The sequence below is a fragment of the Muscardinus avellanarius genome (assembly GCF_963383645.1).
Source record: "Muscardinus avellanarius genome assembly, chromosome: 11".
NCBI lineage: Eukaryota > Metazoa > Chordata > Mammalia > Rodentia > Gliridae > Muscardinus > Muscardinus avellanarius.
This window is the reverse complement of record NC_137797.1, coordinates 99444279-99463213: the sequence shown is the minus strand read 5'-3', so window position 1 is coordinate 99463213 and position 18935 is coordinate 99444279. Positions and strand designations below refer to the sequence as shown.

At 47.6% G+C, this 18935-nt stretch overlaps 1 protein-coding gene across 4 annotated transcripts; it reads left to right on the top strand.

Moving 5' to 3' along the window:
• Positions 1-1040: 1040 nt before the first annotated feature.
• On the top strand, positions 1041-17586 carry ING4 (inhibitor of growth family member 4; the record flags this gene model as incomplete). Of its 4 annotated transcripts, none has more annotated exons than XM_080705369.1 (8): positions 1041-1077; positions 7150-7221; positions 15286-15452; positions 15599-15713; positions 15859-15964; positions 16224-16371; positions 17389-17450; positions 17547-17586. In XM_080705369.1, the coding sequence occupies 8 exons, from the start codon at positions 1041-1043 to the stop codon at positions 17584-17586; spliced, it is 747 nt and encodes a 248-aa protein (XP_080561495.1). The 4 variants fall into 4 exon arrangements, with proteins under 4 accessions (XP_080561495.1, XP_080561494.1, XP_080561496.1 ...); XM_080705368.1 differs by having other exon boundaries at positions 15856-15964; XM_080705370.1 differs by lacking the exon at positions 7150-7221 and having other exon boundaries at positions 15856-15964.
• Between the last annotated feature and the right edge of the window lie 1349 nt (positions 17587-18935).

Below are 18935 nucleotides of genomic sequence, written 5' to 3'. Positions count from 1 at the left end.
CCCAGAGCAGAGCATGGTGGCACATGCCTGTGATCCCAGTCCTTGGGAGGCTGAGACAGACTGATTGAAGGTTGAAGCTAGCCTGAGCAACTTAGGGGGACCCTGTCAAATAAAAAATATACAAGTAGGATAGGGCTGTAGCTCAGTGGTAGGATGTCCCTGGGCTCAATACCCAGCATCACACACAACACACCCATTGACATTCACTGGGATTGATAACTCCACTTTTCTGGTAGTACAGGGGATTGAGCCCCAGGGGCATTCCACTTCTGAGATACACCCCCAGTCTTTTTTTGGAAACAGGGTCTCAAGTTACAGGTCTGGCTGGCCTCGAACCTGCTTTGTATTTTTCTGCAGTATTAGGATTGAACCCAGGAGCCTTCTACCTTTAAGCTATACCCCCAGCCCTATTTTTCATTCTGTATTTTGAAACCGGTCTCACTACATTGCAGAGGGCCTCACTAAATAGCCAAGACTGGCCTTGAACCTGCGATCCTCTCGTCTCCACCTCCTTTGCAAGTACTGGATGAAAGGTGTGTGGCACCACGCTGGGCCTCTCCTACTTAAGAATCTAGCCAAGGCTCCAGCTGGACCTTGCTTTGGTGACCAGATTCATAATCTGCAAAAGAAAAAAAAAAAATTGGATTCCAGTTGCTGAAAAGGGATATCAGGGGAATAAGGATCCTAAAGACAACCGCCTTTTCCCCCCAGACTACAACATTCCCTTTTTGGAGGGAAAAGAAAAGTGTACAGGAGAATGCAAAATGGCGCCCGCCTGTGACGTCATGGCCATCCCGGTCGCGCCGGGAAGAGCCTCAGTGAGGGCGGAAGTGTGCTCCAGCAGCCTCGCTCCGGGCTGCCGCGACTGCCGCAAAAGGCGAAGCCTCCGCGCCGGGCGGATGTGCCCTGGAGGGTAACGTACTAAGGGCGGAAGTTCTCTCTTTAAGGGCGGAAACGTTCTAACCCAAGAATAGCTACAGCTCCCGTCGCCTTTCAGTCTCTTCCGGGGAGGATCGGAAGTTGCTTTGTTTTGCTTCAAGATGGCTGCGGGGATGTATTTGGAACATTATCTGGACAGTAAGAGCAGGCTGGAGCAGGGGGTCAGGGGTCATAGAGTGGTGGGGGATCGGGGCTGCCAAGCTCTGTGGCCCCGAAGGCCTGGTGGCCAGAAGGTCACGGTTATGAAGGGGACCCGCGGGAGGGAATGCTGGAGCGGTGAAGGGAGAGGGGGCGGGGCAGGAGGGTCGGGGCCGCGCTCGGGGTGTAGACGAGGGAGGGGCTGCGCGCTGGGACTCGGGATGTCTCTCGGAAGGCTGGTAGGCATAGTAGGGCAAGTAATTGCTGCCCTCATTTTTCAGGGGAGATGCCTTTTTTTTTCTCCAAAGCCGTTCACAATCGGTGTCACCCACTGTCATTAGGAGCAGCAGCTCCGGCTGGCTGCAGTCATTTTTTTCTCAGACGTGGCTTCTCGGAGGGGTAGGGGCGTGCGACCACCGTCAGATGATAAACTGGAACGCCTCTCTTCACGAGTGAAGATCCAGTGCCAGTCAGATGGAAACCTGGTGTTCTGTTTAAGCTGTTTGTGCCGGCCATCCCCTCCACGGGGCCGTCACCATGTGCCCGCCTGTGTTTGGGTGTTGAGACTTGTCCCTTCGCACAGCAAACAGAGACATTGTGGGGCAAACAATGGCAGACAGTGGAGCGCTGAGAAGAGTAAGACACAGCCCCTGCCCTAAAGAAGCTCACAGTACAGCTTCGCAGACAAAGGACTATAAAACGGTGTGATAAGGGGAATGCATTTCAGGGACAGTTGGTAACACTGGAGAGAGGAGCTAATCACCTGGGTATTCAAAGGGAAGTTTTACAGAGATGTTTGAATAGCTAAGTGCTTATTTACTACATAAACTCGAAGTGCAGGAAAAGGAAGGGAATTCCAAGTTGGGGCAAACATCTGTGTAAGTGTCTTGATGGATCTGTGGCAGGGTCAGAGAAAAGTACAGGGGAGAGTGTGACAGATACGACTTTAAGGTGGGAGGTTAGGAGATGATGCTGTAGAGAATCCGTGGCTAGATTGGACAAGGTCTTTTCAGGTAACCTAAGAACTGTGCATTTTAAAGTCGTGTGTAATTTTTTTTAAAGGAAAACAGCTGATGTGTGGTAAATTGGAGCAGTATGGTGTTGATAACAGGGAGATCAGTTAGAGATAACATTCCCGATCAGAGATGAGGACCTGGCCTGAGGGAGTGACAGAAGTTTCTAGGAGACAGATACCACAGAACTGACTGAGTGACTGCGTGGTTGGGAGAGAAGGAAGAATCTAAGGTGACTTCTTCCTGTGTGGAAAGTGAGGTACAGTATGCTATTAACAAAAGATAGGAACTTGAGATGTAAGAGCGATATATTTAGTTCATTTTGGATTTAAGCATAGGAATGGTAATTGTATCCAGAAGAATGAATAAGATCATTCAGGTAAAACAAGCAAAAAAAAAAAAAAAAAAAAAAAAAAACTGAGAGGTTTAAAATGTAATCTCATCCGGGTGTGGTGGCGCACACTTGTAATCCCAGTACTTGGGAGGCTGAGACAGGACGATTGCAGGTTTGGCCAGCCTCAGCTACTTAGGGGAGATGCTTCTGTAAACTTAGCTTAGCAAGACCCTGTTTCAAAATAAAGAATAATAAGCCGGGCGTGATGATGCACGCTTGTAATCCCAGCATTTGGGAGGCTGAGACAGGAGGATCTGGGTTCGTGGACAGCTTCAGCTACTTAGTGAGGCCCTTTGTAACTCAGCGAGACTCTGCTTCAAAATAAAGAATAAAAATAGGGCTGGGGGTATAGCTTCGGAGGTAGAATGCCCCTGGGTTTCATCTCAAGTACCGCAAAAAAGATAAAAAAGAAAAGAAAAGAAAAGAAAGGAATAAAAAAGTAAGGCTGGGGGTGTAGCTTGGAGGCAGAATGGCCCTGGTTCAATCTTTAGTACCAAAAATAAATAAATAAAATGTAATCTCAAGGAAACAAAAATTTTTATGGTACTGGGCACGTAACCCAGGGGTTTTTTATCTCTGGGCTACACTCCCAGACCTTTTATATATATATATTTTTTTGGGGGGGGGGGAACAGGGTCTTACTGAGTTGCTGAGAGCCTCACTAAATAGCTGAGGCTGGATTTTTTTTTTTGTTTTGGTGTGTGTGTGTGTGTGTGTGTGTGTGTGTGTGTGTATGTGTGTGTGTGGTGGTACTGGGGTTCCTGGAGACCCTTCTACTTCTGGGTTACACTCCCAGACCTATTTTTATATTTTTTATTTGGAAACAGGGTCTCTTCAGCCAGCACCACTGGCTTCGAACCTGCGCGATCCTCCTGTCTCCGCCTCCCAAGTGCAGGGATTACAAGTGTGTGCCACCGCGCCTGGCAGTAGCTGAGGCTGGATTTGAACCCGCTCAATCCTCTTGTCTCAGCCTCCCAAGTACTGGGATTACAAACATGCACCACCATGCCTGGCTGGAAACATTAATATCTAAGAGGCTAAAAAAAAAAAATCAAAGTTGTAATTACCAGTGGGTATATATTTGGAATCCTATGAGAAGAAAGTTATTTTGAAGGAGAATACATAATATCAACACTATTGAGATGTTTCTTAGTGTAAATTGTTGGTGACTTAATATCAGTGAACTGGTGGAGCCAGGTCCAAGACAAGTTAAAGGAGCAGAGTCACTAGGGTGGCTGGGCATGGTGGTGCATGCTTATAATCCTAGTACTTGGGAGGCTGAGACAAGAGGATCACAGGTTTAGAGCCAGCCTCAGCTACTTAGGCCCTCTGCAATTTAATGAGATTCTGTTTCAAAATAAAGGGAAAAAAATATAAGCTGGGTGTGGTGACGCACACTTGTAATCCTAGTACTTAGGAGGCTGAGACAGGAGGATCACAGGTTCAAAGCCAACCTCTACAACTTAGCGAGGCCCTCCGCAACTTAGTGAGACCCTGTTTCCAAATAAAAATAAAATTGGGCTGGGGGTTTGGCTCAGAGGTAGAATGCCTCTGGGTTCAATCTCTAGTGCTAAAAAAAAAAAAAAAAAAAAAGGAAGAAAAACAAAAAATAGTGCTAGGGATGTAACTTGGAAGTAGAATGCTCCTGGGTTCAATCCCCAGTACCACCAAAAAAAAAAAAAAAAAAGATAAAGAAAAAAAAATTGGGGGTGGCCAGGCATGATGGCATGTGCCTGTTGCCTGGAATTCCAGTACTTGGAAGGCTAAGACAGGAAGATTGCAGGTTCAAGGCCAGCCTCAGCAACTTAGTGACATTCTCAGTAACCTATCAAGACCCCGTTTTCAATTTAAAAATGAAAATAGGTTTATGTATGTAGCTTGCAGGTAGAATGCCTCTGGGTCTAATCTATATTGCCAAAAGAAAAAAAGAAGATGAAAGAAAGAAAAAAAAAAAGAAAGTTTTTGGTATAGCCTGGCAGAGTGACACATGCCTGTAATCCCAGTACGTGGAAAGCTGAGACTAATGGATCATAGATTTGAGGCCAGCCTCAACAATTTTTTTTTTTTTGCAGTACAGTTCTTTATTTTTTGTTATTTATTTATTTATTTTTGCGGATCTGGGGATGGAACCTAGGGGGAATTTGACCTCCGAGCTACACCCTCTGCCCTATTTTTTATTTTTTAATTTGAAACAGGGTCTCACTAAGTTGCAGAGGGCTTCACTAAGTAGCTGAGGCTGTCCGCGAACCGCGATCCTCCGGTCTCAGCCTCCTGAATGCTGGGATTACAAGCGTGCGCCACCATACCCGGCTTAGTTCTTTATTTTGAAACAGGGTCTTGCTAAATAGCCAAGGGCCTCACTAAGTAGCTGAGGCTGCCTGAGAACCTGCGATCTTCCTATCTCAGCCTCCTAAATACTGGGATTACAAGCATGCAACACCATACCCAGTAACAAGCATGCAACACCATACCCAGTAACAAGCATGCAACACCATACCCAGTAACAAGCATGCAACACCATACCCAGGAAGCCTCAACAATATAGTGAGACCTGTTTGAAAATAAAAAGTACAAGCCAGATGTGGTGGTATGTGCCTGTAATGCCAGTAATTGGTAGGCTGAAGACAGATCGATTGCAGGTAGGAGACCAGCCTTGGCAATTTAGTAAGACTCTATTTCAAAGTAAAAAATAAAAAGGACTTAGTGTAGCTTGAAGGAAGAATGCCCTGGGTTCATTCCCCCAGTACCAATAAATAAAATAAAAATACATAGGACTGTGGATATCGCCCAGAGGTAGAATGCCGCTGGGTTTAATTCCTACTACCACATACAAAAAAAGTTTGGAGTAGAGTGGTACCTGCCTATGATCTAAGCTGTTAGGGAGGTTGGGGCAGGAGGATCGCAAATTTAAGGCCAGCCTTGGCAATTTGGTGAGAACCTGTCTCAAAAAGTAAAAAAGCTATGCTGGGCGTGGTGGCGCACGCTTGTAATCCCTGCGCTTGGGAGGCTAAGACAGGAGGGTCGCACAGGTTCAAAGCCAGCCTCAGCTACTTAGTGAGGCTCTCAGCAACTCAGTGAGACCCTGTTTCCAAACAAAATATAAACAGGTCGCTGGGCGTGGTGGCGCACACTTGTAATCCCCGTGCTTGGTAGGCGGAGACAGGAGGATTGCGCAGATTCAAAGCCAGCCGCGCTGGCTTAAGAGGCCCTGTTTCCAAAAATAAAATAGGTCTGGGAGTGTAGCACAGAGGTAGAAGGGCTTCCAGGAACCCCAGTACCACTACCACCACACACACACACACACACACAAATATATATATGTATATATATGTCTGGGAGTATAGCCCAGAGGTAGAAAGCCCCTAGGTTCCCTACCCAGTACCACCAAAAAATAAATAAAAAGGCTGTCGGGTATATGCAAGACATTATTTATTTATTTATTTATTTATTTATTTATTTTTGGTGGTACTGAGGTTCCTGGAAACCCTTCTACCTCTGGGCTACGCTCCCAGACACCCTTTTTTTTTTTTTTTTTTTGAAACAGGGTCTCTTAAGCCGCGAGGCTGGCTTCAAACCTGCGGGATCCTCCTGTCTCCGCCCTCCTGTCGCCGCCTTCCAAGCGCTGGGATTACAGCAAGACATAATTTTAAATACTAGGGAAATACCTGATAACAAGACATGGTTCACCTACCTGGAGAAACAGATACCAATAAGTAAACTAAGGGCAGCAGCATGGTGGCCCACACCTCTAATCCCAGTACTTGGGAGGCTGAGACAAGGATGGCAGGTTCGAAGCCAGCCTTAACCACTTAGTCTCTTAGCAACTGAGCAAGACCCTGTTTTGAAACCAGGCATGGTGGCGCACACTTGTAATCCTAATCCTAGTACTTGGGAGGCTGGGACTGTAGGATCGCAGGTTCAAAGCCATCCTCGGCAACTTAGCGAGGTTCTCAGCAACCTAGTGAGACCCTGTTTCCAATATAAGAAATAAAATCTGTCTGGGGGTGTAGCTCAGAGGTAGAATGTCTGGGTTCAATTCCCAGTACCACTTAAAAAAAAAAACAAAAACCTATTTTCAAATAAAAATAAAATAGGGCTGGGGACATATCCTAGGGTAGAAGGCCCTTGGATTCAATCCCCAGTACCACACACTATAAATAAATAAGCAGAGCCGGGCGTGATGGCGCACGCTTGTAATCCCAGCATTCGGGAGGCTGGGACAGGAAGATCACAGTTCACAGACAGCCTCAGCTACTTAGTGAGGCCCTTTGCGACTCAGTGAGACCCTGTTTCCAAATAAAAGAATAAAAAATAGGGCTGGGGGTGTAGCTCGGAGGTAGAATGTCCCTGGGTTCCATTCGCAGTACCGCAATAAATAAGTATATGAATGAATAAAAAGGGCTGTGGATGTAGCTGCGTGGTAGACTGCCTCTGGGTTCGGTACACACACACTCACACATACACACAGCTGGAAGGAATGGAGGTGTGGCTTAGCGATCGCGCACATGCTTAGCATTTGTGAAACACCGGGGGGTCTTCCCTAGCAACGTGCATCCACGCACATACACAGATTTTAAGTTTGGGGGCTGGGGTGTGGCTTGGTGGTAGAGCCTTGCCACGACCTGTGCATAGACCAGTGATTCTCCGTTTCTCTCTTTTCCCTAGGTATTGAAAACCTTCCCTTTGAACTCCAGAGAAACTTTCAGCTAATGAGGGACCTAGACCAAAGAACCGAGGGTAGGTACAGGTGAGGGGTGTCTTTGCATAATGATTGTGCATCCTTGTTTATTTTTCCACTCACTGTCACTGCATAGCATCTGGTATGATCTGGAGGACTGTGGTTTTGTCTTGCAATCTGAAACGCTCTTTTTTACTCTCTGGCAATTCTTAGGAGAGGGCATGGATCCTGATTTCTATGTCAGCTTTTCTGTAACAAATGGTGTATTGAGACAGTGCCTCAAGAACTCAGAGATAGGTGGGCGTGGTGACACATGCCTGTCATGCCAACACAAGGGGGACTGAGACAGGAGGATTGCAGGTTTGAGGACATCCTCAGCAAGTAGTGAGACTCTCAACCTAGCAAGACCCTGTTTCAAAATTAAAGTAGCCAGGCATGGTGGCACACACTTGTAATCCCAGCATTTAGGAGGCTGAGACAGGAGGCTCACGGTTTGAGGACAGCCTCAGCTACTACTTATTACAACTTAGTAAGACCCTGTTTCAAAATAAAGAATAAAAAATAGGGCTGGCAGTGTTGCTCAGAGGTAGAATGCCCCTGAGTTCCATCCCCAGTACCGCAAAAACCAAAAACAAAGCAAAACAAAATAAGAATAAAAAATAGGGCTGGGGGTATAAGTCAGAGGTAGAATACCCCTGGGTTCTGTCCTCAGTACCGCAAAAAAAAAAAAAAATTCACCTGGTATAATGGTGCATGCTTATAATCCCAGTACTTGGGAGGCTGTGACAGGAGGATCCAGGTTCATGGTCAGCCTCAGCTACTTATTGAGGCCCTCAACAACTTAGCGAGATCCTGTTTCAAAATAAAGAATAAAAAATAGGACTGGGAAGCCGGGCGTGGTGGCTCACGCTTGTAATCCCCGTGCTTGGGAGGCTGAGACAGGAGGATCACGCAGGTTCGAAGCCAGCCTCAGCTACTTAGTGAGGCTCTCAGCAACTTAGTGAGACCCTGTTTCCAAATAAAATATAAAATGGGTCTGGGAGTATAGCCCGGAGGTAGAAAGCCCCTGGGTTCCACCTCCAGTACCACCAAAAAAAAAAAAAAAATAGGACTGGGGATGTAGCTCAGATGTAGAAGGCCCCTGGGTTAAATCCCCAGTACCATCGGAAAAAAAAAAAGGGTTTTGGGCTGCAGCTCAGTGGTAGAGTGCCCCGAGTTAAGCCCTAGTGCCATGCAGGGGCAAAAACCCAAAGGAACAAAACCAGAGTTGACGCTGGAGTCATTTCCGCTTCCCATGTTCAGTGTATTTCTCACTGGAATGTTTCTACCTCACCGTATGGCTAATGTTACCATCACAGAATTCTCTGTGCAGCTTCAGACTGCATTCTGTGTTGTTAGGCAAGAGTTCTGCTCAATGAGAGGTCTTTAAAAAGAAAATAAAAGAGAGAGAAAGAAAGGAGAAAGAAAGAAAGACAGCAATTAATATCAGGATATCTACACTGTATTCTTCAACCTTACAGAAACTTTAGATACCAGCTTTGGACATTGAGCAGATTTGGCTACACTGAGACATTCACTTGGAGCCTGAGGAAGGCTGCACTGCAATGGTCAGGTTGGTCTCTTCAAGATGCGAGGTGTTGGAGCTATCCTCCTACCCACTGACTGAGATCAGGTTTACTTTTCTACCCTCTGTATTGCTGGGCGTGGTGGCCCATACTTGTAATCCTAGTACCTGGAAGGCTGAGACAGGATGATTGCCGGGTCTCTGCCAGCCTCAGCCATTTAGAGACGCTGTCTGCAACTTAGTGAAACCATGTTGCAAACTGAAAAGCTGGGTGTGGTAGCCCACACCTGTAACCCCAGTATTTAGAAAGCTGAGACAGGAGAATCACAGGTTCGAAGCCAGCCTCAGCAGTTTAGTGAAGCTGTTAGCAACTTAGCGAGACCCTGTTTCCAAATAAAAAAAACTAAGAAAATGGTCTAGGGGTGTACCTCAGAGGTAGAATGCCCCTGGGTTCAGTGACCAGCACCACAAAATAAAAATAAATAAAACAAATAAAAATAAATAAGCTGGGCGTGGTGGCAGGCGTATGCTTGTAATCACAGCATTTGGGAGTTTGAGACAAGGAGATCGTGGTTCGCGGACAGCCTCAGCTACTTAGATCCTTTGCAACTTAGTGAGACCTTGTTTCAAAATAAAGAATAAAAAAGATAGGGCTGGGCCGGGCATGGTGGGGCACACTTGTAATCCCCGCGCTTGGGAGGCTGACACAGGAGGATCACGCAGGTTCAAAGCCAGCCTCAGCTACTTAGTGAGGCTCTCAGCAACTTAGTGAGACCCTGTTTCCAATTAAATATAAAATGGGTCTGGGGGTATAGCCTGGAGGTAGAAAGCCCCTGGGTTCCACCCCCAGTACCACCAAAAAAAAAAAAAAAAAAAGATAGGGCTGGGAGTGTAGCTCAGAGGTACAATGCTACTGAGTTCCATCCCCAGTACCAATAAATAAATAAATAAAGCGCTGGGGGTGTAGCTCAGAGATAGAATTACCTGATTTCAATCCTAGAATCAAACAAAGTAAAAATAAAAATACTTTTAGCCGGGCATGGTGGCGCATGCTTGTAATCCCAGCATTTGGGAGGCTGAGACGGGAGGATCGTGGTTCACGGCCAGCCTCAGCTACTTAGTGAGGCCCTCCGCAACTCAGTGAGACTGAGACCCTGTTTCAAAATAAAGAATAAAATATAGGGCAGGGGGTGTAGTTCGGAGGTCGAATGCCATTGGATTCCATCCCCAGACCTACTAAATAAATAAATAAATAAAAATACTTTTAAGCCAGGTGTGGTGATACAAGTTTATAATCTCAGCATTTGGGAGGCTGAGACAGGAGAATCGTGGTTTGTGGACAGCCTCAGCTACTTAGTGAGGTTCTTTGCAACTCAGTGAGACCCTGTTTCAAAATAAAGAACACAAGCCGGGCGTGATGACGCATGCTTGTAATCCCAGCATTTGGGAGGCTGAGACAGGAAAATTGTGGTTTGGGGACAGCCTCAGCTACTTAATGAGGCCCTTTGTAACTCAGTGAGACCCTGTTTCAAAATAAAGAATAAAAAAAAAATAGTGCTGGGGTTGTCACTTGGAGGTAGAATGCCCCTGGATTTTATCCCCAATACTGCAAAAAATAAAAAAATAAAGAATACAAAATAGGGCTGGGGGTATACCTCAGAGTAGAATGCCCCTCTGTTCCATCCCCAATATTACAAAAAAAAAAAAAAAAAAAGATTACTGTGTTTACTTACAAATAGTTACTTGTGAAGTTTATTTGTGAAGAGTTAAAACCAGGTGTGGTCTGAGGTGTGGCAGCGCACGCTTTTAATCCCAGTATTTGGGAGGCTGAGACAGGAGGATCTCAGTTCGTGGACAGCCTCAGCTACTTAGTGAGGCCCTCTGTAACTTAGTGAGACCCTGTTTCAAAATAAAGAATAAAAAAAAATGTAACTCAGAGGTAGAATGCTCCTGGGTTCCATCCCCAGTACTGCAAAAAGTAAAAATAAAAAAATAGAGCCAGGTGTGGTGGCGTAGGATTACACCTGGAATTCTAGTACTTGAGAGGATGAGACAGGAGGATTACAAGTCAGTCCAGCCTCAGCAAATCAACAAAACTCTGTTTCATTCCAGTTTTAATATATGTGCCCCCAAAACAAGCACTGCGAGACCCTGTTTCAAAATAAAGTAAAAAGAACTGGGATACAGCTCAGTAGAGAGCCTCTGGGTTCAGTTCCCAGTATCAAAAAAAACAGTAAGGATAGATAGATAGATAGACAGACAGACAGACAGACAGGTGTGGTGCACCCTGTTTCAAAATAAAAATAAGCTGGGCGTGGTGGCACACACTTGTAATCCCAGCATTCGGGAGGCTGAGGATCGCGGTTCGCGGACAGCCTCCGCTACTTAGTGAGTCCTTCTGCAACTCAGCGAGACCTGGTTTCAAAATAAAGAATAAAAAAATAGGGCAGGGGGTGTAGCTGTGAGGTTGAATGCCCCTGAGTTCGATCCCCAGACTCACAAAAATAAATAAATAAATAAATAAATAAATAAATAAAATAAAAATAAAAGCCGGGCGTGGTGGTGCACCCTTGTAATCCTAATACTTAGGAGGCTGAGCCAGGAGGATCACGGGTTGGCAGTCAACCTCAGCTACTTAATGAGGCCCTCCACAACTTAGTGAAACCCTATTTAAAAGTAAAGGATAAAGCCGGGCGTGGTGGCGCACGCTTGTAATCTCAGTGCTTGGGAGGCTGAGACAGGAGGGTCGCACAGGTTCGAAGCCAGCCTCAGCTACTTAGTGAGGCTTTTAGCAATTTGGTGAGGTCCTGTTTCCAAATAAAATATAAAATAGGTCTGGGAGTGTAGCCTGGAGGTATAAAGCCCCTGGGTTCCACCTCAGTACCACAAAAAAATAAAAAATAAAAAACCGTAAAAATAAAGAATAAAAATTAGGAAGCCAAATGTGATGTCACATGCTTTAATCCCAGTACTTGGGAGGCTGAGACAAGAGGATACGGGTTTAAGGACAGCCTCAGCTACTTGTGAAGCCCTCTGTAACTTAGGAGAGGGAGAAAGGAGAGATATGGGGGCTGGGAGCCCGTGGTATCAGTGATCAGTGGTAGATGGCCTACTTAGCGCACACAGTGCCCCAGGTTTGATCCCCAGCATCAAAAGAAAAAAGAAAAGGAGAACAAACAGCTGAAGAGATGGAGGATAAAAGTTGCCGATGAAGAACAAGGTAGGTGGTACCCTAGGTGGTAAGATAGGCAGAGAAACTGTTCCATGGAAGAAGCAGAGTCTCATTTTATCATTTTTTAAAAATTTGTGTGTGTTTGGGGTACTGGAGATGAAATCCAAGAACATTTACCTTCGAGCTACACCCCCAGTCTTAATTTTAATTTACTCTTCCTTCCTTTCTTTCTTTCTTTCTTTCCTTCCTTCCTTCCTTCCTTCCTTCCTTCCTTCCTTCCTTCCTTCCTTCTTTCCTTCTTTCTGTACTGGGGATAGAACCCAGGGGCCTGCTACCTCTGGGCTACACTCTTAGGCCTACTTTATATTCTTATTTGGAGACAGGGTCTCATCACATAGCTGAGGCTGGCTTCGAACCCATGCATTCCTCCTGTCTCGGCCTCCCAAGTCCTGGGATTACAAGTGTGCGCCACTACGCCCGGCTTGGATCTCTGTTTAAACTGAGACCTAGGTATCAGAGCAGCCAATGCTCCAAGTAGGTTTGCAGCAGTCAGAGATCCTGTGGGATAATTTTGTTTGTTTGTGGTACAGGGGATTAAACCCAGGAGTATTCTCCCTCCAAGCTGTACCCCTCCTTATTTTATTTTTGAAACAGGGTCTCGCAAGATTGATGAGAACCTCGCTACTTTCTGAGGCTGTTCTTGAACTTGTGATCCTCTCTTCTCAACCTCCCAAGTCCTGGGATTACAAGTGTGCACTGTCACACCCAGCTCTGTGGACCAGGGATGGAACCCAGGGGCATTGTACCTCCAAGTGACAACCCCAGCCCTATTTTTTATTCTTTCTTTTGAAACAGGGTCTCACTGAGTTGCAAAGGGCCTCACTAAGTAGCTGATGCTGTCTGCAAACCCGGATCCTCCTGTCTCAGCCTCCCGAATGCTGAGATTGCAAGCGTGCGCCACTACTCCTGGCCCTGTGGGATGTTTTTGAGACAAGAAATAAGGCAGACTTTGGAACAAAATTCATGGTTCAAGAAGCAGCAAGCCCTGCAAAGAAGCGTGTTCAAACATCAACAAAAATATACTTGATATTAACGTGGTATGTAGAAAATCCTGGTGTGTTGCAATAATTAAGTTCCAACTGTGATAATAATGTTCTCAGCACCCGAAGGCACTTTTTTGGCCCTGAGGATTGAATCCAGGCACATTCTACCTTCGAGCTATACTCCCAGCCCCAATTTTTTTTCTTTCTTTTTTTTTTTCTTTTTATTTTTTGAGTACTGGAGATTGAACCAAGGGGCATTCTACTTCCGAGCTACACCCTCAGCCCTGTTTTTTATTTTATTTTGAAAAAGGGTCTCACTGGGCCGATGAGATGCTCACTACTTGCCCAGTCTGTCCTAGAACCTACAATCCCCCTGTCTCAGCCTCCCAGGTAGTAGGATTACTGGTATGTGCCACCACGCCCTGCTCTGTTTTTTGTTTTGTTTTGTTTTTTTAAATTTGGAAACAGGCTCTCACTAAATTTCTGACAGCCTCAGTAAATTGCTGAGGCTGATTTTGAACCTGTGATCCTTTTGTCTCAGCCTCCCAAATACTGGGATTACAGATGTGCACCACCACACCCAGATTTTATTTATTTATTATTTACTTATTTTTGGTGCTGAGGGTTAAACCTGGGGTATTCTACCTCCAAGCTGTATCCCAAGCCCTATTTTACTACTTATTTAGAAACAGGGTCTTAACTAAGTTGCAGAGGACCTCACTAAGTAGCTGAGGCTGGCCATGGTCCTAGGATCTTCCTGTCTCAGCCTCCCAAGTACTGGAATTACAAGCCTTTGTCAACACACCCAATTTATTTTAATTTTATTTTGTGTGTGTGGGCATTCTGGGAGTTGAACTCAGAGGCATTCTATCTCCAAGCTACACCCCCAGACCAATTTTATTTATTATTTGGAAATAGGGTCTCACTAGGTTGCTGAGTGTCTCACTAAATTGCTGAGGCTGTCCATGAACCCGTGATTCTCCTGTCTCAGCCTCCAAAGTACTAGGATTACGAGTGTGCAACACCATATACAGCTTTATTTTTATTTACTTTTTTTTTTTTTTTTTTTGTGGTACTGGGAATGGAACCCAGGGGCATTCTACCTCTGAGCTACACCCCCAGCCCTGTTTTTTATTCTTTATTTTGAAACAGGATCTCACTGAGTTGCAGAGGGCCTCACTAAGTAGCTGAGGCTAGCTTCGAACCTGTGCAATCCTCCTGTCTCAGCCTTCCAAATTCTGGGATTACAAGTGTGCGTCACCACGCCTGGCTTTTATTTTTTTTTATTGTTGTAATAGAGTCTCACTAAATTGCAGATGACCATGCCAAGAACTGGAATTACAAGCTATACCCAGTTCTGAAGGCAACTTTAAAACCAGTAATAGCTGGGCATGGTGGCACATGCCTATATTCTCAGTACTCGGGAGGCTGAGACAGGAGGATTGCAGGTTCAAGGCCAGCCTCAGCAATTTAGGGGAGACCCTGTTTAAAAATAAAATGAAACTGGGTATGGTGGTGAACGCTTATAATCCCAGTACCTGGGAGGCTGAGACAGGAGGATCGCAGGTTCAAAGCCAGCCTCAGCTACTTAGTGAGGCCCTTTGCAACTCAGACCCTGTTTCAAAATAAAGACTAAAAAATAGGTCTGGGGTGTAGCTCAGAGGTAGAATACCCCTGGATTTCATCTCCAGGACTACAATAATAAATAAATAAATAAATAAATAATAAATAAATATAGGGCCAGGCATGGTAGTGCATGCTTGTTAATTCCAGTACTTGGGAGGCTGAGACAGGAAGATCACAGGTTCACAGCCTATTTCAAAATTAAGAGTTAAAAATAGGGTTGGGGAAACCCAGCATGGTGGTGCCCACTTTGTATTCCCAGCATTCCGGAGGCTGAGACAGGACGATCGCAGTTTGCGGCCAGCCTCAGCTACTTAAGTAGTGAGACCCTTTGCAACTCAGTGAGACCCTGTTTCAAAATAAAGAATCAAAAATAGGGCTACAAGTGTAGCTCGGAGGTCGAATGTCCCTGGGTTTCATCTCCAATACCACCAAAAAAAAAAAAAAAAAAAAAAAATGAGGGCTGTGTTGTACTGTAGCTCAATGATAGAAGGCCCTGGGTTCAATCCTAGTAACACACACACACACACACACACACACACACACACACGTGTTGGTCTCTTGCACTGCTTGGGCACCTGGCACAGTCCCTGTGAATGTTCTAGTAGGTTGAAGGTGGAAGGTTATGACAGTCCATGGAAAAGATCCAAGGGAAGCCGGGAAGAAGTGCTTCTCGTGAGCCGCCTGGGCCATCATGACCCGGCCTCTGTCTCTGTTGTAGACCTGAAGGCTGAAATTGACAAGCTGGCTACTGAGTATATGAGTAGCGCCCGCAGCCTGAGCTCTGAGGAGAAGCTGGCCCTCCTCAGGCAGATCCAGGAGGCCTATGGCAAGTGCAAGGAGTTTGGTGACGACAAGGTGCAGCTTGCCATGCAGACCTATGAGATGGTATGGCTTCACCTCCCTCGCGGCCCCGGGAGACCCTCCTCCAGCTCGTGGGGTCCGTCGTGGGTCCGGGAGACCACAGACTCCGCCTCCGCCTGCCTTGATCCCACTGGGACCAGCCCGCGCCTCTGCCTTTCCCTGTCCCCCAGGTTGACAAACACATCCGGCGACTGGACACAGACCTGGCGCGCTTCGAGGCCGATCTGAAGGAGAAGCAGATCGAGTCCAGTGACTACGACAGCTCCTCCAGCAAAGGCAAAAAGAGTGAGGAGGGGCGGGGCAGTGCGCGCGAGGACCACGAGCCGGCGCCGCGCTCCTCCAGTTAGGCCTAGGCCGGCACCGGGAGAAGAAAGGGCCTAACCCAGCCTTTTGTCTCCCTGCCCTCTGGCTCCCCCCATCTTCCCAGAAGGCCGGACTCAGAAGGAGAAGAAAGCCGCCCGCGCCCGCTCCAAAGGGAAGAACTCCGACGAAGAAGCCCCCAAGGCTGTCCAGAAGAAGCTGAAACTCGTGCGCACGTGAGTGCCTCCGAGGACCAGGCCCTGGCCCGCGCCGTCCTTTCTCTCCTGGCCTCCCGCCCCCGCCCCGCACGGACCCTTGCCACTCTGCCCGGCTGCTCTGCCAGTCACTCTTCTCCTCGTCTTGCCGTCCGCTGGATCGGGAGGAGACGCCGCAGCGCTTGCCTCACTGCAACCGAGGTCCCGCGGCCATCTCTGAGAGCCTCAGGTTGTAGCCCCCCTTCCTCCAGTGACACCTTCTCTCCCTCTTGGCATGCAGAAGTCCTGAGTATGGGATGCCCTCAGTGACCTTTGGCAGTGTCCACCCCTCTGATGTGTTGGATATGCCTGTGGATCCCAACGAACCCACCTATTGCCTTTGTCACCAGGTCTCCTACGGAGAGATGATTGGCTGTGACAACCCCGATGTGAGAATTGCACCTCAGGCCGGGAGGGGGCTCGGAGGGGCTCTGGAGAAGCGGGTGCAATGTGGGAGCGTGGCCAAAGGGGGATTTCAGCCGGGTGTGGTGTGCGCACCTGTAGTCTCAGTACTGGGAAGGCTGAGACAGGAAGGTTGCAGGTTCAAGGACAGCCTCATCAGCATAGAGGCTCTCAGGAACCTAGTGAGACCCTGTTTCAAAACAAAAAGTAAGAGCAGGGCGTGGTAGCGCACGCTTTTAATCCCAGTACTTGGGAGGCTGAGACAGGAGGATCGCACAGGTTTGAAGCCAGCCTCAGCTGCTTAGTGAGGCTCTCAGCAACTTCATGAGACCCTGTTTCCAAATACAAAATAGGTCTGGGAGTGTAGCCCGGAGGTAGAAAGCTCTTGGGTTCCATCTCCAGTACCACACATACACAAAAAAAGTAAAATAAAAAGGGACTGGGATATAGTTCAGAGGTGGAATGGCCCTGGGTTCAATCCCCAGTATCTCACACACACAAAGTGGGATTTTGTAATAGAAAGATGGTTGAAAGATGGGCATGGTGCCAGACACTTTTATTCCCCGCAACTCATAAGGCTGAGGGAGGATCACCTGAGCCCAGGAATTCACTGGACAACTTAGCAAGACTGTTGAAAGGGAAAAAAAAAAAAGGGAAACCAGGCATGGTGGTGGCACACACCTGTAATCTTAGCACAAGAGAAAGAAGCTAAGACAAGAGACGGCAAATTTGAGGCCAGCCTCAGCAGTTTAGTGAGGCCTCAACAACTTAGATCCTGTTTCAGAACAAAAGGGGCCAGGATGTACATCAGAGGTGGAATGCCCCTGGGCTCACTCCCCACTACCAAAAAAAAGAAAAGGCAGTGGTGGGAGCTGGGTGGCTGGAGCCTTCCAGAAGTCTGCAGGCGGACGGCAAAGAAGGCTGCTCCTTGGGAATCTGCTGGGGCTTCCGTTCCTTCCTCGGCCCGCCAGGCCCCTGACATCGCTCTTCGTCTCCTTCTCCAGTGTTCCATCGAGTGGTTCCACTTCGCCTGTGTGGGGCTGACAACCAAACCTCGGGGGAAATGGTGAGTGGCAGCCGCAGGTGGCATGTGGCGAAGCGGCCTGCCCGAGCGCCGAGGCAGAAGGCCCTTCCCTCACCCCTCCACCCTCTTGCTTTCTAGGTTTTGCCCACGCTGCTCCCAAGAACGGAAGAAGAAATAGATAAGTGCCTCGGAGGCCAACAGTTTCTTCCACATCCCCTGACCTGGGCTGGTGGGCGGAGGAATGCCTGGCCGCGCCGGGACCTGGGAGAGGTGGACGGAGCAGTACCGCCATCCCTTCTCCTCCCTCCTCCTGGGCCCGGTGCCAAGGCTGCTCCAAGCCCTGGTCCGGAGGCCGCTGCCGCCTGTGCTCCCAGCCCTCTCCCTTCACTGGGAAGTCATCTCGCCCCGTCCTTCTGCCTCCGTGCTGAGGTTGGTGCTGTCTTCAGAGGGAGGGTCTCAGTTTCCCTTGCTTTATATTTAAGGACTGGGGCCGTAGCATGGGGCACCCCCTGGCCCCTTCATCGTCCCTCCCCACCCTGTGGGGAGTTAGGTGTGATAAAGCTTCTTCCCCATCCTCTTCCTGTGTTTCCATGGTGAGGAGGGGTCCCCCCAGGTCATTAGGGCTCGGGCCCTCATCGAAGGGGCATCCCTTCCTCTGTGCCCCGGGGATTCATGCCAGCCTTGGATGGGAGAGGGGCGAGGTGGACAGCGTTATCTTCACATGTGAAAGGAGCGTGAGTAGGTAAATAAAAGCTATCCATGTTGGCCTGCTGTTTTTATTGGAAGACACAATTTCAATACGTGGACTGCCTGTTCTCGTCACCTGGGGTTGGGTGAGAGGTGGGAGGTTGGCATGCCGGATGGAGGAGAAGGCCCGAGGAGCCCGGGGTGGCACCTGGGTTGCAGCCGCAGCCTCTCCACCTGGAGCCGCAGCACCGCCTAGGTGTGCCTCAGAACTGTGCAAACTACATCTCTTCATAAAGCGTCTTAATTTCCAATAAATGATGTATTTGTATTATATATGCGTGTGTACTACTGGACTAAATATTAGCTTGGTTTCTTTTTTCTTTTTTTTTTTTTTTGGTAACATGTATTGAACCCAAGACCATTCTACCTCCAGGCCATACCCTCAGCCCTTTTTATTTTTTGTTTGGAAACAGTCTTGCTAGATTGCTAAGAATCTGGCTGTGTTGCTGAGGCTGGTTTCCCATCTGCAATCCTCCTGTCTCAGCCTCCCAAGTACTGGGATTACAGGCCTATGTCACCACACCCAGCTTTTGATGTCTTTATGTGTGTGTGTGTGGTACTGGGGATGGAACCCAGGGGCATTCTACCTCTGAGCTACACCCCAGCCCTATTTTTTAGTCTTTATTTTGAAACAGGGTCTCACTGAGTTGCAAAGAGCCTCACTAAGTAGCTGAGGCTGGCTTCGAACCTGTGCAATCCTCCTATCTCAGCCTCCCAAATCCTGGATTTACAGGCGTGCGCCACCATGCCCAGCTGATGTCTTATTTTAAAACTGAAGAC